This window comes from Pygoscelis adeliae, unplaced genomic scaffold (assembly GCF_000699105.1).
Source record: "Pygoscelis adeliae isolate BGI_AS28 unplaced genomic scaffold, ASM69910v1 Scaffold397, whole genome shotgun sequence".
In the NCBI taxonomy this organism is placed as follows: domain Eukaryota; kingdom Metazoa; phylum Chordata; class Aves; order Sphenisciformes; family Spheniscidae; genus Pygoscelis; species Pygoscelis adeliae.
Window position 1 is genome coordinate 493,505 of NW_008825212.1, and position 21,004 is coordinate 514,508.

The window sequence follows — 21,004 nt, forward strand, 5'->3', positions numbered from 1 at the left end:
ACTCTGCTCTGGTGAGACCCCACCTGGAGCACTGCCTCCAGCTCTGGAGCCCTCAGCATAAGAAAGACACGGACCTGTTGGAGCAGGTCCAGAAGAGGGTCACGAAAATGCTCAGGGGGATGGAACACCTCTGCTATGAAGAAAGGCTGAGAGAGTTGGGGTAGTTCAGCCTGGAGAAGAGAAGGCTTCGGGGAGACCTTATTACAGTCTTTCAATACATAAAGGGGGCTGATAAGAAAGATCAGGACAGGCTTTTTAGTAGGGCCTGTAGCAATAGGACAAGGGGTAATGGTTTTAAACTGAAAGAGGGTAGATTTAGACTAGATATAAGGAAGAAATTTTTTAGGCTGAGGGTGGTGAAACACTGGCCCAGGTTGTCCAGAGAGGTGGTGGATGCCCCATCCCTGGAAACATTCCAGGTCAGGCTGGATGGGGCTCTGAGCAACCTGATTTAGTTGAAGATGTCCCTGCTTATTGCAGGGGGGTTGGACTAGGTGACCTTTAAAGGTCCGCTCCAACCCAAACTATTCTATGATTCTATAATTCCGTCCTCCAAATGGCAGAGAGCTGTGCTTATGCTGTAGGCTGGATTTTCTTTTTTTTTCCCTTTTCTTTTTTTTCTTTTCCTGGCTTTGATGATTTAACCAAAAAAAGGGAAAAGGGTTTGCGTATACTGAGCTGCTCAGACAAGAGGATGTGCAGCAAGCTGTCTGAAAGCAGACTGTCACTTAAGAAGTGACCTAAGCATACTCACAGGCTCTGCATCCCTCTGCTTAGAATAGTTCTTGCCTGCTGCCTCTTGTCATCAACACTGGATTAACTAGGACAGTAATTAAATGCTGATACAGCTCATCTGTGAATGTGGTGGATTCTGCATCTTTTGACATCTTTGTCATGATTCAGTGTTCTCTAGTTCAACCACAACAATGCTTGAAATCAATGCTGTGTGTGAGGCTCAGTGCCTGTCTAATGCAGGTCAGCCTGAATCATCATCCCTTGTGATGGTAGAACACGTGGATGTTTTATTAAAAAAAAAAAAAAAAAAGGAAAGAAAGAAAAAAAGGGTTTGCTAGAAGCATGCTGGCCTACAAAGCGTCTTGCTCGCGGCTGTGGCTGAGCTGGGATATTTTTCAGTGTTTAACAAGGAAATGTTCGTAGAGCCAAGCCTGACCTTCCTGGGGTTTGCTGAAGGGCTGGGTTCTGGAGTGCCCTTAGAACTCTTTAGTTGCAGTTCTTGCTGTGGGTAGGAGGCTGGATCTTTAACAAAAGTCTTCTCTTCTCCAGAATGTCAGTCATTGGAAGCAAATAGGTGTTAAACTATACAAAAGGCCAAACATCTCCAACAGTGGTGCAAGAGCCCTGCTTCTTGGTGGTAGAGTTGTCATGTTCTTGGCTGCTGTGATGCCCTTCTGTGCTGTGTCCCCAGTCTTGGAAGCCTTCCAGTGCGTATGAGCTGGTGGGGGCAGAAAGAGAGATGCCATTGGGCTTTCACAGAGCACAGACAGGACACTTGTTCACAGCTTCATCCTTGGATGACAGTGGTAACCATCTGCAGTTATAACAACTCTGTTTCCCTAGGAGAAGACCTTGCAGAGCATCCCTGCAAATTCAAATGCTCATTATTTCTCTGCAGCTTGGCATCCATGTCTTGCTCTGGTTTCTTAAGTTCACACAGTTTTCTCAGTTGTCTGGCAGTTTTACCTTCTGTTTCTTGCCAAAAAGGGCCTTCCACAATAAGCCAGATGTGCTGAAATTCAGAGATGTAGGTGTGGTTCTGACCATCACCTGCAATAATTGATTTCCTTCAGGATGCCAATTACAACCCCATGATGCCCAGAAGCAACATAAGAGTTCTGCAAGCACTGTCCCTAATAATCAGCTTCTACTGCAGTGAGTAGGCTCTTGTAGTTGCAACAAAATCTAGTGCTGCAGAAGTTTATCTCTGACCTAAAGAACACAAAAGTTCTCCTGTGAAACCACTCAAACCTAATGGAGATTTTATTGGTTTTAAAAAACGAAATACTGGAAGCTGTTTTCCCCTTGCATCTGACTGAGGAACAAAGCCTGAGAACATACTAGAGAGATGCGTTCGGGTCTCCTGAACATTTTTAAGCAGGTATCTGAATGTTAAGCTTATGCAGCTTGCCAGCATTTCTTCTAGGTGTGCTGTAACCAAGCGTAAGCTCTGAAACTGAAGAGCCATTGAAGATGTGGCAGAAGAATGGGCTGTGTGTTGAGAATTTGTAAAGTTAGTTCTCTTACCCAACTAAGAGGAATTGCCTTGCTGTCTGTAAGCAAGAGTCTTGCAGTTAGCTCATGTGAGAACAACTTAGTGCACAGTGCGTTTCACGTGTGAAGCAGAGATAGTTACGTTCACAGAATCACAGAATGGCTGAGGTTGGAATGCACCTCTGGAGGTCATCTGGGCCAACCTCCCTGCTCAAACAGGGCCACCGAGAGCCAGTTGCCCAGGACCATGTCCAGATGGCTTTTGAATATCTCCATGGATTGAGACTCCACAACCTCTCTGGCAACCTGTGCCAGTGCTCAGTCACCCTCACAGTGGAAAAAGTGTTTCCTGATGTTCATAGGGAACCTCCTGTGTTTCAGTTTGTGCCCCTTGCCTCTTGTCCTGTCATTGGGCAGCACTGAAAAGAGCCTGGCTCCATCTTCTTTTGCACCCTCCTTCAGGTATTTAAAATCATTGATAAGGTTCCCCCAAGCCTTCTCTTCTCTAGGCTAAGCAGTCCCAGCTCTCATGTGAGAGAGCCTTTACTCATGTGAGGGACGCTCCAGTCACTTAATCATCTTCATTGCCTTTCATTGGACTCTCTCCAGTATACCCATGTCTCTCTTGAGGACTGAGTACTGAGGAGCACCCAGAACTGGACACAGCACTCCAGGTGTGGCCTCACCAGTGCTGAGCAGAGGGGAAGGATCACCTCCCTCGACGTGCTGGCGATACTTTGCCTAATGCAGCCCAGGATACCATTAGCCTTCTTTGTGGCAGGGGCACGCTGCTGACTTATGTTCAACTTCATGTCCACCAGGACCCCCAGGCCCTCTTCTGCCAAACTGCTTTCTAGCCGGGTGGCCCCCAGCATGTATTGATGCATGGGGTTGTTCCTCCCCAGGTGCAGGACTCTGCACTTCCCCTTGTTGAACTTCAGGAGGTTGCTGTCAGCCCATTTCTCCCCCTTCTTGAGGTCCCTCTGGGTAGCAGCATGACCCTCTGGCATATCGACCACTCCTCCCAGTTTGGTGTCATCTGCAAACTTTTGAGGGTACACCCTGCCCCATCATCCAGATCATTAATGAAGATGATAAACAGGACAGGGCCCCATATTGATCCCTGGGGCACACTGATAGTTTCTGGCCTGCAACTAGACTTCGTGCCACATAGTTTCTGGCCTCCAACTAGACTTCGTGCCACTGATCACCACCCTCTGGGCCTGGCCATTCAGCCAGTTTTCAATCCACCTCACTGTCTGCTCATCCAACCAGTACGTCAACAGCTTCCCTACGAGGATCTTATGGGAGACAGTGTCAAAGACCTTACTGAAGTCCAGGTATCCACTGCTCTCCCCTCATCTACCAGGCCAGTTATTGCATCACAGACTTTTATCAAGTTGGTCAAGCATGACTTACCCTTGGTAAATCCATGCAGACTACTCCTGATGATTTTCTTGACATTCATGTGCCTGGAAATAGTTTGCAGGATTAGCTGCTCCATCACCTTCCCAGGGATCGAGGTGAGGCTGACTGGGCTGTAGTTCTTTGGGTCTTTCTTGCCCTTCTTGAAGATTGGAGTGACATTTGCTTTCCTTTTCAGGAAAGTCTTCAAGCACTTCTCCCAGTTGCCATGATTGATCAAAGATTATCAAGAGTGGCCTCGCAATGACATCTGCCAGCTCCCTCAGCACTCATGGCTACATCCCATCAGGGCCCATGGACTTACGTATGTCCAGTTTTGCTTTGTCCAGGATCCCTGAACCAATCCTCTTCCACCTAGGGTACATCTTCCTTGCTCCACATTATCCTCCTGGTCTCTGGGACCTGGGATTCCTGAAGGCTAGTAAAGACTGAGGCAAAGAAGGCATTCAGTACTTCAGCCTTTTCCATGTCCTCTGTAACCAGGTCCCCTGTCTCATTGAGGAATGTGCCCACATTTTTCATAGTCTTTGTTTTGTCACCTATGTACTTATAGAAGCCCTTCTTGTTGTCTTTGAAATCCCTGGCCAGATTCAATTCCTCTGGGGCTTTAGCTTTCCTAATTTCATCTCTGGATGCTTGAACGATGTCTCTATATTCCTTCCAGGCTACCTGTCCTTCCTTCCGCCCTCTGTATGCTTCCTTTTTGTGTTTGAGTTTGTCCAGGAGCTCCTTGTTCATCCACGCAGGCCTCGTAGCATTTTTGCCTGATTCCTTATACTTTGGGATGGACTGCTGTTGAGGTTGGAGGAGGTGATCCTTGAATATAACCAGATTTCCTGGGCCCTTCTTCCCTCCAGGGCCTTATCTCACAGGACTCTTCCAGGCAAATCTTTGAAGAGGCCAAATTCTGCTCTCCTGAAGTCCAGCTTGCTTTTTACCCTCCTCCCTGCCCTCAGGATCTTGAACTTCACCAAGGCTGCCTTTGACCGTCACCTTCCCAACAAGCCCCTCATTTCTTGTGGGTATGAGGTCCAGCAGAGCACCTTTCCTCGTTGGCTTCTCTATCACTCGGAGGAGGTAGTTATCATCAATGCACTCCAGGAACCTCCTGGATTGCTTACGTCCTGCTGTCTTGTCCCTCCAGCAGATACCGGCGTGGTTGAAGTCCATGAGGACCAGGGCCTGCGAACATGAGGCTGCTCCTATCTCTTTGTAGAGGGCCTGATCCATTTGTTCTTCCTAGTCGGGCAGCTGGTAGCGGGCACCCACTATAGTGTCACCTTTACCTGTCCTCTCTTGAATCCTCACCCATAAACTCTCACCCATCAGGCTCTTCATACATCCCCAGGCAGAAGTCCATGCACTCCAGCTGCTCTCTCACATAGAGGGCAACTCCTCGGGGAAGAGGGGAAGGTCTTGTTCTCGTTGGAAGCAGGATGTTATGCTGTGTAACTGAACTGCTTCCTGAACTCAGGTCTGTTTGCTTCCATTTGTAAGAACTTTGCTGTTCCTTTCCGAGCTTCAGAAAGCGGCTGTAAAGTTTGATATTTCTCATCCATTTTGGTGATGTAGGGCATTCTTGATTTTTTTGCAATGATGTCATGTGAACTTCTCTCATCCCCTACTCCTTAATGTCTCTAAACAATGGAGCAAGAGTTGACATGGAGCAGTAATGTTAGAAAAAACCACTTTATTTTCTGAAGCGTGCTAGCAGTGAGGAGTGAGCTCATGCCTGTGGAACGGGGCTGCTCTTGCCCAAAGATCAGACAGCTGCTGAGACTTTCAGCGCTTACTGGCGTCTCTTGGTGTTGCTATAGCTAAATCCCAGCACAGATCTACAGAGATTAATGGAGTCCTGGGTTTTGTTTAATGGTGTGTTATGGTTCTCTAGCTTGCAATAAAGAGAACTCCCAAAATCAGTTTCTTTACTGGTTAATTAGGAAGGCAGTTCAATCTCCCAATTTGCTGTTTCAGAACTTAATTTGCTGCTCTTTAGCCTGATGCCCTGAGCCAGTGTGTATGCGACTGTACCGGAGGAGCTAATCTGGCTCCAATAGGCTCCCCTCTTCCCTCCTGCTGGGTCAGGCTGGCCTAGGTCCGTGGGTGGGCTGTAGGTGTCTGAAAGCAAGTTTATGCTGTATCTAACAGTATTCCTGTTCTGTCTTCTCAGCATCACTAGACATTTATCTTAAACATTGATTAGATTTCCTTGTCATTACATCTGAAGGGCTTTGAACTGGTTCTTTGCTTTTATGGTATCTGTTATTTATAGAGTGATACCAAGCTGCACTAGACCAAGTGAGGGAAGCTGAGGACACTGTTTGGTTCACACTAGAAGACCCCCACCTCCTAGAATATAGTCACGCAGGCTCATCCTGCAGCGTGTGATTCCCTCAGCTTATCTGCTTTATTAGAGTTTGGGTTTTTTCTCCTTCTCTAGCCCCAAAAACTGATGTGGGGCTGGGTCCATTGGCTGCACGGCAGGGCTGGTGGAACATGGTCAATCCGGGTTTGAGACCGTGTGCTCAGGTTGCAGCAGGATTTGTTTCAGCAGCAGCAGCTGTTCTGTGTGCGCAACAGAGGGCTCAGAGGAAACCCCGACGTGCTCTTTGATCAGTAGCTCAGACGCAGACCTCGGCAAGCGTAGTCATTTTTGGTGCGTACCTGTGCCTGCAAACACGTTGGCTCAACACTAGCGCAAGCTTGGCAGCGTGTCAAGTGCTGGAGAGAGTGGTGCAATGTGCTTGTTTTTGCATGCTCTGAATTCCTTCCAGCTGGAACCTCAGGACCACAAGCTGATACTAATTTTGCATTGTCAGACCTTGTTTATACTGCAGCAGTGATTTTCCTGATGTATATTCACTCAATTGCTTTGCTCTTAAGCTGTCGCTCAATGATTTGTGTGGAAGTTACGGATGGAGGCAGTGTATTCACTCCAAAGGGAGATGACCCACTTTGTGCGGGTGTGCGTACACACGTGGATGTTCTGTTCGGACTGGGAATGCTTTAAAGGCTGCAGTCTTGTATGGTGTGCAGTAGGAGGATGGTGGCAGCGGCAGCAATCTCTTCAGAGTCCCTGTGCTTAATAGAGCAGTGACGTGTTAAAGAAATGCAGTGTCACTAATTCAGACTAATATCCTGCCATTTTTAGGATGCAACTCCATTTTCTTTTCAGCGCATTTCAAGAGGAAACCCTGCCAGTGCTTCGCAGACCTCAGAAATCACTCACTTGTAATTCCTCCAGCCTTGGCGTCTGTTTTGGGCACCAGTTTTCTCCTCCTTTGTGTGGGACAGGCTGTGTGCCTCCTTTCTGGCTCGGTATGAAAGCAGCAGTGTTAATGATGAAGGGGCTCTTCAGCAGCCTGCCTCTGCTTAGCTGGGAGCTGTGTTGTGAGTCCTGAAAGCAGAGGGATCCACACCAAAAGCAGAAGGAGGGAGTGGATGTTAGCCCTGATCTTGGCACTCTAACCCAGACAAGCATTGACTAATCACTCTCAATGTGCTGCACTGGTTGTCATAAGTGTGGTGTCCCATATGTCACAAATAACTCCATTACCTGTTGGCAGATGTATTAATTCTTTAAAACTAACTTGTAAACCAGTAACTAGCCATAAGAAGAGCCAGACTGAGTAGTACAATCAGCCGGACTGTGTTAGGGCCTCGGCATTTCCCATCCCATCAGCACACCTACCTCCACTGTCTCTTCCAGTGCTGGCCGTGTGCTAGTGACTGGGAACACCACCTTCTTCCAGATTAAGGATTTTAGGTTTTTGTGATTCTTTTGTGCCTCTAAAATCTGCTTTGTTCCAAGCTATAATCATTTTTTTTTTTGTCTCTGTGTAAAAATGAAGGCTGTGTTTGTACAGTTCATATCGAGTCATTAAAAGGACAGTGACTATTGTGTATGCTAGGTTATTAGGAAGGATCTGGGTATCTGTTGCGGATAAAGCAAATAGAATGAGGAAAGGTGATGCAAAGACTCATCAGCCGAGGCTGGGGAAAATATCTGTGTTCCTGACATGAGCAAATCCTTCAGAAAGTATTAAAATTGTTGAGTCCTGGGGACATTCAGACGAGAATCCTCAGCTGGTAATTTCAGCTGCAAAGCTCTCTATCAAGATGTCTCCGAACACATAACTGTGTTACATCCAGGGAGTCTGACAGACTCCTAGCTCTAAAAGTGTGTCCTTAGGTTAATTTAATTTGGGGAATGTTAAAGCATGGTTACAGTGTCTGGGTAGCTGCCTGCTTCAGGGAGCACCAGAGAAATAGAAATAATTCCAGGAAGCTAATAGCTGCAAGTGAATTCCCATAGTAGTGTCAGGATATGATCAGGTTTAATTACAGGATGTGGGGATTAAGGCAAGCAGTTCCCACGGTTTAATTGGCTGATCCTTGCATGTTGGACCAGAGATGTTCTGATAGAGCTGAAGCAACAGGCTGCTCTGTAGCACTGAGGCTCACCTTGTCCAGCCACTTATTTTCAGCTTGAGCAGTAGCAGCCTCTGTGTGACACATCCTTCTGTGGCCCGTTTTGTACAGGGCATGTGCCACCCCTGCAGCCCGCAGGGCGCAGGGCCAGCCTGGACGGGGCAGCGGGCAGGGAGAAGGCTGGCAGTGCGGCTGCCCCGGGCTGAGGGACGTTGACCCTGAACTTGGCAGGAATAGCCAGGCAAGCGGCAGTCTGCTTTCAAGGGGAGGCATGTCTGCCCTAGCACATCCTGGGGGTGCTGTGTCTGATCATTGTCTATTTTGCAGCGATGGAGAGACGCCTGCGGGGAACCCCATGGTGGCAGGTTTTCAGGACGACCTGGATCTGGATGACAAAATCCCCAGCAGACCCGTGCTGGCAGCAGAACGGGTGCCCAGCAAGAACGTCACCCTCTCCAGTGAGGAGGAGGAAGAGGAAGAGGTGAAGGACTCTAAGGTCGTACTTATACCTGATGAAGACATCAACATGGAGCAGGAAAAAAAAAGGTACGAAGCACAGCCTGAAGTGTGGGGTTGTGCTGGCAAACTTGGGCCTCTTCTCAGTCCTGCCACTGACTTCTGTGCAGCCTCTGGGAAATCCTGGTGTCTCTATCAGCCTGTTCCTTCAGCTGTAAGCTGGGGCTGTATTTACTTTAGGTGTGCCTGCTTTATGCAGTGTTTTCTGCACCGCACCTGGCAGCATGCCTTTGAGCACTGTGCTTCTGTGGTTGCTGGTATGTTTCTGTTTGGGAATGGCCCGGTCTTTTTCTCAATTTTGAACAAGAAACTGTAACTGAGTGCCTGAACGTCTGTTCATAGCGGTATGAGGACAGAGGAGTCGAGTCTTGTGGTGAGGGGAGTGGAAGTCATTCACCACACTCTGTGCTGGAGAACAACAAACTGGATCATGTTCTCCACATACCCCATCCTGTGGGTGATACGGTCAGACACGGCCCACTGGTGCAGGCACCTGTGCATCAGCATCCTCAGGGATGAGGACCGTCTTCAGCCTCTGAGTGGTATGTGTTTGAACACACACACCCCTAGGATGAACTACCTCTCCTGTTGAGATGCACGTTGCAGCCCTTGAGGCAGCCTCAGCTATTAATTGGTGCTTGTGCTTTGCTTCACAGAATGGGAGCGTGGACAGGCTCTGACAATTTGTTTCTTCTCAGGTCTTCCAGAAATTCTTTGAAACCACAGAGTGAAGCAATTTTGACCAAAGCAACTGACCCGAAGCCTCCTGACAGTTTACCTCCACGTTCTGGATCCGAAAGAAACAGCAGCAGCAAGCTCAACACTAGCCTGCCAGCTGCTGTTGCTGCCACCCCAGCAGCAGTCCAGGCCCCAAAGACCACTTCCCAAAGCAAAGGACATGCTCTCAAGCAGAAAGTGGTCAAAGAGGAAAAGCCTGAGGAGTCTGACAGTGATCAAGAGGGACCAATAGCTACTCAGATGCTCTCATTTGTTATGGATGATCCAGACTTCGAAAGTGAGGATTCTGACAGCCAGAAGAAGAAAATGGTAAATAACATGCATGAATCGCTGTGTGCTGCTGCGGAGCTGAGCTTGAAGTGTTGAGGCGTCTCACTGAGCAGAGCTTTCATCTGCTCTCCCATCTCTCAGTGGCAGTCGCAGCAAGTCATGTGCTAAGCAACCTGAAGGGATTGATATTAGCACAACTAACTAATGCTCTGTTGAAGCCACACGGCAACAAGGTTTGTGCTTACGGGTTTTAATGTGCTGTTTGTTCTCAGCAAGTCCAGAGCACGGTCAGTCTAGCGGTGTGGAAGGTATGAAATACAAATCTAATGGTTTTTCACCCAGAGTTTAATATGCAGAAGTGTGTGCATGCCAGAAAGAGAGAACAAGTGAGCTCCCTGCAGTCAATCCAGCAATCAAAAGGCCATAACAAAATTTGCTTGGCAAAGCTCCTTACTGAAGTAGAAAAATCGGCCAGAGAAGGACTTTCCAATATAGCCAGGTTAGCTGTAATGTCTCCGTGGCGCTGAACACATGGGCAGGTGCTCAGTGCTGCCTGCAGGTATCTGCTCAAACACACGGTGCAGCAGGAGTGCCCTCTGCACCTGTCATGTATTAAAGATGGAGAAAACACAAGCATCTTCTCTGGGCTGGTAGGAACTTGCTGCTGTGGCTCTAGATATCCCTGATTTCAGTGATCCGCACTCACAGCCAGCAGAGCAATCGCTAGAAACTGCTAACTGTGATTTGGGATGGGCAATTGCTGTTCAGGGATACTCCTGGTGTCTGGGTTAGCTGGTGTTCAGGAGTGGTTTATCTGTTTGCATCATTCCAGAATCCTGCAAAAAGGACGGTTGTCCCAGTTTCTTTGACCTTGCCTATATGTCATGCTGTTTATTAAGTAATTTTCCATTCGTTTAGCATTTTCAGTACCTGCTTTTCCTGGCACTTTAATATGAAAGCAAAAGTATTTGGAGCAAGTTTGCTTCTTTTCACATGCGATGACGAGAAATGGGATTTGTGAGGGAGCTTGCCATTGCAACGGTGTCAGGGAGATGCCCCACAACTTGTGAATGCTTTTCAAGTTCAAGGTTTACCAGTCAGGCAAAGCAGTAAAAACACCACCATTAGCAAGGAGGAGGGGGGCGTTGCCTAGGTCAGCAGCAGAGCGAGGCCATGTTTGGTCAGTATGGAGGATATAAAGAAAGGGTGGTTAACGAATTCTGAAGAGGATCAGTTGGCAGGTATCAGAAGATCATTAAACTTCATTTCCATTCCCATTATGCAGAGACAGAGGATTTTTGGGTGATATCCAGTCTCTGCAGCATCCTGTTTTTTAGCCCACATTGAAGGGGCAAATTTGCCCTGGGAGCACATTCCCTTTTGACTCGATGAAGGGAGTTACTCTGCAAACACAGACCGCTTCCTTGGCCCTGATGCATGTTGCCTCTGGTACGCGAGAGCCCACAGAGCTACAGAGGAAAAAGGTTTTGTCTGTCAGGTCTGGAGGTGAGTTTTCAGCCTATTAGATTTGGTTTTCCCCAAAACAGAGGTGCCTCTTTAGGGCAGTTAGAGGCTGATGCTGTTGAGCTAACACAGTTGAAGGTCTCATTTAATACCTTTGCATCAGAAATTTTATTTTAGTAGCACAAATGTTAAGTTATCAGAGCACATTTTCCAGTACCAATGCTACTGAGACATTTTACCGAGGCAAGAAACAGGTAGAGCTTGTAAGATCAAGGGCATTGATTTCCAGTCAGTAACAGCTCAGTTCAGCTACCATTGCCTTTCCTCCTCCCCACCTGCTGACATCTGACGTCTTTGTATACAAAATGCTTAGAGATTTTGGTTGAAAGACTTGTCTGTGTTGTCTGCCTTTTCTTGTCTCTAGGATGAATTCCCGGTCCGGGAAGATCTCTCTGAAATATCTGATGATGATACCTCGTTGGCAAAGCCACCCCAGCCTGTGAAATCAACAGTCCACTCCTTTAAACTGAAAAATGACTCAGATCTCTTCGGTTTGGGTTTGGAAGAAACTGGTCCCAAGGAGAGCAGTGAGGAAGGTAAAGGTGTCACCTTATTTCCACTCTTGCTGATTTTGTTTGCCAGGCATCTGTTTTTTCCAAAATGGTTCCAGGGTGTAAGCAAACCAATTTGCACTAAATAAAATACCCTGTAACTTCATGCAGTGCCCTGTGTGAGTCTCTAATGTGGTTTAACACAGCATAAATAACTTTAAGTTTTTCCCCATGGGGAGGGGGGGGAACTGGGCTCGTCCGTGGCATCAGCCCTGTATTATTTCTGTCCCAGCTGGAAGCAGGAGCACGTCTTTCACAAACTGCTTCTGTGTAAGGCTTCCTGCTTAGCCTTGCATGCCTGGGAAGTGGTGCTCAGCATTGCAGTGTCCACCCCCACAAGAATTTGGATCAATTTGAGCAAAATGCTCTGACATACCCTGCCAATTTGCTCTTCTATTTTTGGGAAAGGTGGGGTGGGGTTCTGGTCACAACGTAAGCATTCCTCAGGCTTCCCCCCCCACCCCCATTCCCTGAGGGAACAAATCTTACTCGCACAAATAATTTCTGCTGCCTTGGCATTACTGCAAAGCAACTTCTTATAGATCTGCCCCTGATGTCACCACGAAAGATGAAAAGTTAAAGACTTAAGGAGAGAACAAGCTGTAAGCAGCAGCAGAGAGAGATCTCTTTGAATAGCTATTCCAAAAGTGTAAGCAAGGTGTCACAGGCTGTGATGGCTTCATTGGCTTGTTGCTTTGAGTTGCTGAACGGCACAGCTTGAAATAGCTAGAAGTGCATCTGCAGAGGCCCAGGTCAATAATTTAACTTCAGTTTAGCATCTTTAATAATTCAACGTGGGTTCCTCCTATCTCCTCTTTCCGGGATAAATATAAAAACGTCTTGGTAGTCAGTCAGTTGGAGCTTGACCAGGAATTAGACTTCCCCATGGCTGACTTGTATTTACAGATCAACCAAGGAAAAGAATGTGTAGGTAAAATTGGCAATCAAATACCACATGTGAAACGTGGTGCAGTTATAAACCCTCCTGTGAAACAGCCAAGTAGGTATTCTCCTGTTCAAGGAGTTTTTGTGCAAAGGCAGTGGATGTTCAGCAGTCTAATTAGCAGCCAAGTCATCAACCACAATAACCTGGGACAAATGATTTGACAGTGATGGACTCTGGGACTCATTCAATACCATGAAAGTAGCCACCCCTGTAGAGCAGGGCTGACGCTTTGGCCTCGTGGTGATAAAATTTCCATGCACAGTTTGAACAACAGTGAGTGCTAGCCTGCTAGGGTGCTCCCATCTGCTGTCACTGTGTCCTGAATGGTCCTTCCATTACTAGCTCAACTCACAGAAGCACAAATTGTGCCTGCTGGGATTTCTCTCTGCCTTCGAATATTTAGCGTTCAGGGGAAACTGTTCCCAGGAGCTCTTCTTCAGTTCTGGAAATAATAATCTGGTTCCCAGTTTGGCCTTTGGACCAGTTTGTAGAGCTGGTCTCTGTATTTGTTTCTTAGTAGCTGTGATATAGCGAACGCCCAGGTCAGTGTTCGTAACACAGAATAATATAGATAATATAATGCTCATAATTAAACTAGATGTATATGGTTAAGATAGGGCGTGACTGCTGCGGCCTATGTTGGTTTCTAAAGGGGCACAGTTTGTCCTGAGGAGTCAGGATTGCCTTTGCACATGGCTCCAGGGTGGAGCATTTTGTTCTCATAAATCAGGGCAGGGCAGAATTGCATCTCTTATGGTTTAAATTGATTAAAAACAATGTTGTTTTTTTGTTTGAGCAGATAAACAACCTTCTAAGGAGAAAAAGAAGAAGAAAAAGAAAAGCAAAGAGGTACTACTTAATTCCTCAGAGCTGATCTGCCGTATTATCTACCAGCCTAGGAGAGGGGTGGCCTTCTACAGCATACTCTGTGTACCTGGTGGCCTTCCTTCCATTCTCCCATCCTGCAGCCGGATCTGTGCCTCCCAGGCTCTGCAGACCATTAACCACTTTGCAGCTTAAAAGCAAGCTTTTAGAACAGTTGAATTTTGAAAAGGCAGTGTGTGAGTTTGTAAAATACAGGATTAAACAGAGCAGAGCATCTCTGCTGGGCTGTGTCTGTTGATAACATCGTGACTTTTTCCAAGCAGAGTGGTGTTCCCAACAGACCTAATCTCAGAGGCAGCGAGGGAAGTCTGCAGGAGGCTTTGTCTTTGGCATTTCTGCCTGTCCAATACTGTGGTATTGTCGGGCACAAAGTGCCTGACAGACCATGGCTACATATAAACCAGATGGTCTTTCCTCTCTTCTGTCCAAACACGCAGAAGGGTCTTCTGGAATTAGCTCCAAGCCAGCCTTGGTAGTAGATGCTTCACCCTAAGTCAGGTTCCCGTCAGAGCCAAGTTTCAGGGTGATTTATGCTGGGTTACTGGCATGCTCAGAGGATTTACTAATAAAAATTTTCTCGTTTTGCAGGAAGAGGAGAAGTCTGTGAAAAAGAAGAGCAAACACAAGAAGAGCAAAGAGAAGGAGGAGAGCAAAGAGGAGAAAAAGAAAAAGAAGAAGAAGAGCAAGGAGAAAAATAATGAAATAGATGAACTTGAGGCTTTTCTTGGAGGAGGAGCCAGCATGAGCAAGCCGCGAGGAGGTGGGGACTATGAGGAGCTGTAGGCTGGCCGCATGTACGCGCAGCGGACTCTTCTATTGTGGCTGTCTCCATCTTTTCTTGCGAGTCACACCAGGACAGGTGCAGATGTGTAAAGCTTTGGCCGTTTGCCATATATTCTCTCAGAACAGAGCTGGCAAAACAAAAGCTTTGCATCTGTGTGTGCTGTTCTGGTGCATTCGTTACACAAGGAAAATCCAGCTGAGATGTTCTTGAGTAAAGGGAAGGTTCAGGGCACGGTTCCCAGGCCCGCTTCCAGGCTGTCGTTTTTTCTCCTTCCAGAGATGCCCCGTCGGGTAGCCGGCAGGGTGTGGGAGGCGAAGGGGACCTGCCTCCTGCTCCGCCCCTGCTATATTCCACTCCTGCACACCTGAAATTCCTGTCTTGTTAAGAGGAGTGCAACAAAACATGCCGCATGAACGCATTGTGCTCGCCTGTCTCAAGTCTTTAACTTTTTATCCTTCCTATTTTTTTAATGAGAAAAGTGGTATTGGCCATTGCTCCACCCAGCAGTTGATGAGCTTTAAATCGAGCAGATCATGCTATGTTACAGCTCTCTAAAACAGCAGCTGCAGGGCCAGAGTGAGAGAGAGCGCGTGTGATTTTGGAGTCCTTTGAACGGGACCTTTCTGCACAGCAGCTTAATTAGCACTCACTGGTGCTGCTGTTGGAATTCATGAAGCCCCATTGATTTCCGTGGCCCCAGTGTCTCAGACACTACACGTAAGCTGCTATGCAGTTTGGGAAAACAATGCAAAGTGCAAAGCTAACCTGAAAAAGAGAGAGGAAAATCAGTGCTTTTCTGCATTTTCCACCCTTGAATTTGCATATACTAGAATCCCCTCCCTTCGGTACCTTTCAGGGACATGACTCTCATGTGGAAATGAAGATATCCAGAGTTTCAGAACTGTCTACAGGGAAGTGTTAGCATGGCAAGGCTTTTGCTTCTCAGGCATTTTACAGTCACGCTGTAAAACACCAGCTGCCTCTCTACACTGAGAGGGACAATCACTAGCTCAGACAGCGTCCTTCCTGGTCCAGCTTCTGTCAATACTGCAGCCGTGTTTACTGGGCTGAGCCTCCCAGCAGCCAACGTGCTGCCTTTCCCTGCCCCAAGTGGAGAGCCTCCTCCTATCCCATGAGTTTGGGAAGCCTTTTAATTTTTGCTTTGAACTTAAACCCGTGGATTGGTACCTGCTCAGCAGCACCGGTTGCCGTTGGAAGGGCACTACAGGCCAGCCCTTCACACTTGGCTGTGTCTCAATGAGCAGCCCCTGTGTTTGATGGAGCTTGTTAGTTCTCCGTACCCCCTCCTGTTTTGGTTCTGGTGTCCTTTTCACAGCTCAGACGGTGAAGCTCCCTCCAGATTCTGTGCATTACATTACCTTGTTGCTTGCAGGTTGATTTGAGGTTTGGTTTTGTTCCCCCTCTCCCCTTTTTGTTGTAGAATGTCAGCTATGAAATCCAAACTGGGGTTTCCTTCTACATCCCTGTAAAGCGAGGTGTTCTTTTGATCCGTTATCCGCTCCAGAGTTGTCTTCCCCAGCAGGCAGTTACCTGCTCTGTTTTTCTTTTTCTTTCCCCCAGCCCCCAAAATGCACTTGTAACTGTTTCCCTATAAAACAAACGGGGTTTTTTGCTGCATGAGCAGTATATTGTTCAGGTCTGTTTGCCATTAGCATTTGCCTACTTCTCTGAGCATTAGTACATTTCATGTGACACCATAGGGAAAGGGCAGTTCAAACTTTGCACGTCTGGGGAGTAAAAAGTGGATTGGGACGTGACCGGTTTGCGGCCTCTCTTGCGAAAGGCAGGCAGGTGTTCGAGCTTCAGCTGGCTGCCTTCCTGAAAGCACTTCTGTTCTGTGAAGATTTTGGGTCATGTTCCATTTTGCATTGAAAAAAACTGGTACAATCCATTCTGACTATAAAGCTCTGTTGTACAACTGCCTCTGCACATCTTCTTCTCCACCACAAGCATCTCTGCCTGGGCTCGGGAGCTGCGTGTCCCTCCAGGACTGTTTCACAGAAGGGCATCCCGCTGCCCCTTCCTCATGCTGTTGCATTCTTGCACTTCATGGAATGGGGAGCTAAATTAAAAATCGTTCAAAAAAAAAAAAGTGGAACGTAAAAACCATGAGGTCTTTCCCCAAAAATGAAGTCTGTCCTGAGAGAGCCGTTTCACGCAGCGTAAGGGAGACGGCGTTTTTGTTCAGCTCTGCTTCCTTGCAAACGCAGCTCTTGGTTAGCAGAAGGCTGTACAGGCGCTGGGTCCCCTGGAAACACTGATGTTGGCATTGGTTTGTCTTTCACCTGGACCAGATTTGACCACCGTAGGAGCCTTTACACTCCCTGCGGCTCGTGTTCCTTGTCAGCACAAGGAGCTGAGACAAAAACAAGCAAAGATGAGTCATTGTGTTCTAAAATACTCCTTTAAAAGAGAAAAAGCAGATGCGGGAGCTCTCTTTACTTATGCTAGAGCCCCAGGAGGGTGTGTGGCATGTTTTGGCTTTGGCCTCAAGGCCAGAGAAATCCCACCCTGTGGGTGAAGCGGGAGCATGGAAGAGAATAGCAGCAAAAAGGCACTTTTTAGACTTAGACTTCTCCCTTTTTCAGGGAATACTGAACTGGTTAGGGCTACAGCATGAGGTGTAATCCAGGGCCAGCAAGCATGAGTGAGGGGAGAAGGAAATAGACCTTGTCTGAGCTGGGCTCTCCCATGCCCAGTCTTTCGAATAAGCTAAATATAAGAAGTATGTGTACGTGCCTGTCATTATGGGGAAGCTTCTGCAGGATCACGTCGATATAAATAGTTCCTGTGAGCATCTCTAGAGGTGCCAGTGTATTTGCTTTTGGGTTTATCAGTCATCCAAAAAAAAAAAAAAAAGAGCTTGAGGCTGAGGAGCTGCAATTTCTTGCAGTTAACGCTGGCCAGAGCTGCATGCTGTACAAGGTCTCAGCTGGTTTAGAGCAGCAGGAGGGAGAAGTGCAGATTTATCACTGCATTTGTAGCCTGCCAGCTGGGCCTGGTTCCCAAGCGCAGCAAGGGGAGCCCTGTCCTCGGGGGCTGCTGCTGGAGGCACACGCCTGAAAGCCATATTGCCCGCTTCCCTGCCTCCGCACTGGTTGAGATCCGCAGGGCCCTCGGCCACGGTACGGTTGCATCTTGGCTTCCACTGTGCCAGCTTGAAGCCAGAGCATTCATGACAAGTCATGAGGGGTAACTCCGGGGTCCCCTGTTCCTACCCGCTGTGTCTTCCCAGCCGGGATCGCTCAGCTGCTGACCAAGCCTCTGCGGGGTGCAGTACTAGAGCTGCCTGACGAGCAGCCTCCGTTTGCTCGAGCATCAGGCTGGTCTGGCAGCCCTCCAGGAGGAGAGGAGACGAGGCATTTATCCTTCATCTGCAGGAGTCTCTGTGTCTGCTTTGTGGAAAGCATGTGTAGTATTCCCGGCTGGGATAGCCAGGGCTGTGCTGCTAACCTGAGACATGAATGGGAGCTGTGTGCCCAGCGTTTATTTTGGGGAGTGTTCCTTGCTGTACCCGTCCCTGGAGTGGGATGATCCAGCGTGACGGTTAGCGGTTCCTGTCACTCTCTGCAACTGGTGGCGTGTGACTTGGTGCAGCTGCTGCGACAAGATGTGGGTGAAGTCATACTCCGAGAGCAGACGTGACATTTTGATCTCCGCAGGCTTCACAGCATGCTTTCTGTGCCGGCATCCCTGTGGCTCCCCGGCTGGGAGCCGATTTTAGCGAGAACTTCCAGTTCACCTGCACCTGAGCGGCCGGGAGCTGTCTGATTCCTCCATGCTTGTACATCCTCTCCCCGAGGATCCCTCCTGTGCAAAGGCAGCATGTTCACAGCATCTTTCTCCTGATGGCCCAAGTCTCCTTAACACAGGTGGCCATCCCTGCTTGCTAAAGCTCTTGCTCATGTTAATCTGTGTTAGTGGCTGTCACAAAACTCATCCCTGCAAAGAACCAAGCGGCTTAGCACTGCTGCTGTGCCGTGTACCCCAGCGCTGCGTGGCACAGCCTGTGCCAAAAGAACCACATCTCTTGACACCCAACCTATGGTTTCCTCCACCCCCTTGTCAAAATACTAGGTAGAAAAATAGCACAAGGACAGGCTGACGGGTCCTTGCAGCTCCCACCACCCCCAAACCAGCCCAGTTTCCAGCACCCCTGCGGAAAGCTGTCCATCAGTCTTCTGCCTTGAGGCTTGGGAGCTGTTTGATAATTGCCATCCAGATTTATTCCTGGCCAATTTATGCTTATTTGTGCCTTTGCCAGCACTGTTTAAATACTGCTCCCTCCCTAGCCCTGTGTGGCCAGGGCTCGTATCCCTGCTCTGCTTTTGTTCTGCTGGACAGGCTGTCCCCCGGCTGTGCTAGCAGCCGTCCTTGGCACCGGCTCCCCTTTGGGTTCATCTTTCTGTGGCCGTGCCAGTCCAGATGAGGTCGTGCCAGGGCTGGTACCGGCTGATTCCCGTACGATACATCTCCTGCTGCACCCTGTGATGGGGCTGGCCTTTTTCACAGCTGTATCCTGCTGGGGACTTGCAGCGAGCAGCTGGCTCACCAGTGCACCAGGTCTTCATCATTCCCCATGATTTACGACAAGGGCCACGTGCGAGGAGTGCAATGATCCTGCCCTTTGAGAGGTTCAGCTTCACCCTGTTTCTGTTGCTCCCGTAAGGTCATAACAAGTTTTTCCCTGGCTTGCCGAGGCCCGGGGTGGGAATTTGCTTCCTTCCCTCCAGCAGTGAACATGAAAAGGTTATTAAAACTCGGGTTTTAGCAGGACACAAAATGAATGTGCGAACTTGTAGGTGCTCTTGGAGGAGGCCTGCCCTGCGAGCAGCCGCAGGCTCCTGCAGGTGCTGCGGGGCCAAACACAGGCCCGGGCTGCCACAGGCCCCGTCGCAGGACGGGCCAGGCAGAGCTGAAGGGAGGGCAGCGAGCAGGCAGGTGGCTGGGCTGGGGGCAAGATGGGTGTGCTGCCTGCAGCTTCCCTGCAGTCGAGGGTCCTGTGTCTTGGAGAGACCGTAGTGCTTGCCTGTCCTTCTGGGATGCTCCTGAGCTCGCAAACGAGTGATTCTGGGGAAGTCCCGCAGTAGGATGGGCTTAGGGACTGGTTCCCGTAACCTAGCAACAGTCTCAATCATGGCATAATATAATTAATCCAGTGTTGGCTCAGTCTGCTACGTAAAGATACCAGGGCAAGTGGTCGAGCCTTTTTAACTTGTGGGTTTGCCTCCAAAACAAGCCTTCAACATCTCGGCCATGTCACACGTGTTCCTGGCCCTCGGGCGGCTCGTGGTGAGTATCCAGTCTTCGTCTTTCAACCACTTCGCAGGGAGGTTGCTGACCAAAGGGAAATAATCCCCTGGCACCTTCAGAGAGCCATCGTGGCTGAACCTGGTGGGTCCTGTAGGCTCAGGCGGACCTTGCTCAGGTGAGATGTGGCGTAGCCGGCTAAAGCTGCGGGTTCAGGCACGGAGGAGCCTGTGGGAAACCAGAGCACCATTACAGGTTAAAGCAGAAGGTCTTACCTGTACGCACGTGTGCTCTGCTTGGGGCTGTGTGGCGGGATACTGCTGTGGGGCAGCAAGCCAGCCTGTGAACCCATAAAACTCCTAGTTATCTCCCAATTGTTGGCAGGCTTTGCCTTACGGCCAGAGCAAGGAGGGGAAGCAGTTGGTGTGGCTTTCCGTCACCACAGAGGAGATGAGGGGAGGAGGAGGAGGGGGGTGCTGTGTCTCCCGGTGGCAGGGGATACCTGAGAGATGCCGGTCAGGAGGCACCTGAGAGGTGCCGGTCTCCCCTCTGCCGCATGCCTCTCCCTGCTCCAGGATAGCATGTGTCGGCATGGGGGAGCTCTGCCTGCGCCTGCGGTTTGGCCTGGGTGGCAGCTGCAGACGGAGACCGTGCTGGCGTCTGCAGACTGGCTGTGGGAAAGAGCCAGCAGGCTGGGAAAAGAGCAGGCTTTTCCCCAGAGCTGGTAGGAGAAACACACCTTCTTGTGCCATCGGCAGGAAACGGCTACGTGGAAGGGTACGAGGTGGTGGGCTCCTACCCTGGCCTCGCTGCCTCGAGCACTGCCCGGTGCTGGGAGTCATCAGCACAGCACCAAGGAGGTTGGTTTGTGCGTCACTGCAGGGGCTGACGGCTTCGGGGGATCCTGAGCGACTGGTGCTGGCATGTGGCGTTGCTTGGGCAGGCTGGAGTGATGCCTGGCAGCCCTGCCCAGCGCTGGTGCTGCCCGCTCTGCCTGGGCTGCTGAGGCACAGCTCCCACCGCACACTGGTGCTGCATCCCGCTGGCGGGGCAGCGCTGAGATCCCTCCTCGGGGGCACCATGGGGGGCGAGGGCACCCCAAGTGGGGCGTCTTCTTGCCTCTGGCACTGCTGTGGGTCAGCAGGTGGATGCCCTGTGCTCGGGCTCAAGACTCGTTGCCTGCCGGCCTTTGGGGACCGACCCGTCATTTCCAAGGAGGCAGACGGGAATGTGGGGTTTATGACCCTCTTTACAGGCAGGGACCGTAAAGCCAGCAGCTGCTTTACAGACTTCACGCTCACCCTATTCTGCCACCAAAGCCACTGGGGGCTGCGGGGCAGGCTCCAGCTCCCTCCTAAGCCCCTGAAGTGGGTGGCAGGGCCTGGCTTCTCCCTTGTTTCAGAGCTGGGGGAAGGGAGGTGATGCGAGGGAAAG

General features: G+C 49.4%; 1 protein-coding gene across 1 annotated transcript in view; it reads left to right on the top strand.

Moving 5' to 3' along the window:
• Positions 1-16,236, top strand: part of RABL6 (RAB, member RAS oncogene family-like 6) — a 62,215-nt gene extending 45,979 nt beyond the window's left edge. Inside the window, exons 11-15 of the mRNA XM_009329046.1 lie at positions 8,413-8,631; positions 9,300-9,648; positions 11,498-11,675; positions 13,427-13,479; positions 14,104-16,236. Coding sequence (XP_009327321.1) covers positions 8,413-8,631; positions 9,300-9,648; positions 11,498-11,675; positions 13,427-13,479; positions 14,104-14,298 — 994 coding nt within the window. The 3' untranslated portion in view covers positions 14,299-16,236. The remainder of the gene's footprint in view (positions 1-8,412; positions 8,632-9,299; positions 9,649-11,497; positions 11,676-13,426; positions 13,480-14,103) is intronic.
• Positions 16,237-21,004: the final 4,768 nt, after the last annotated feature.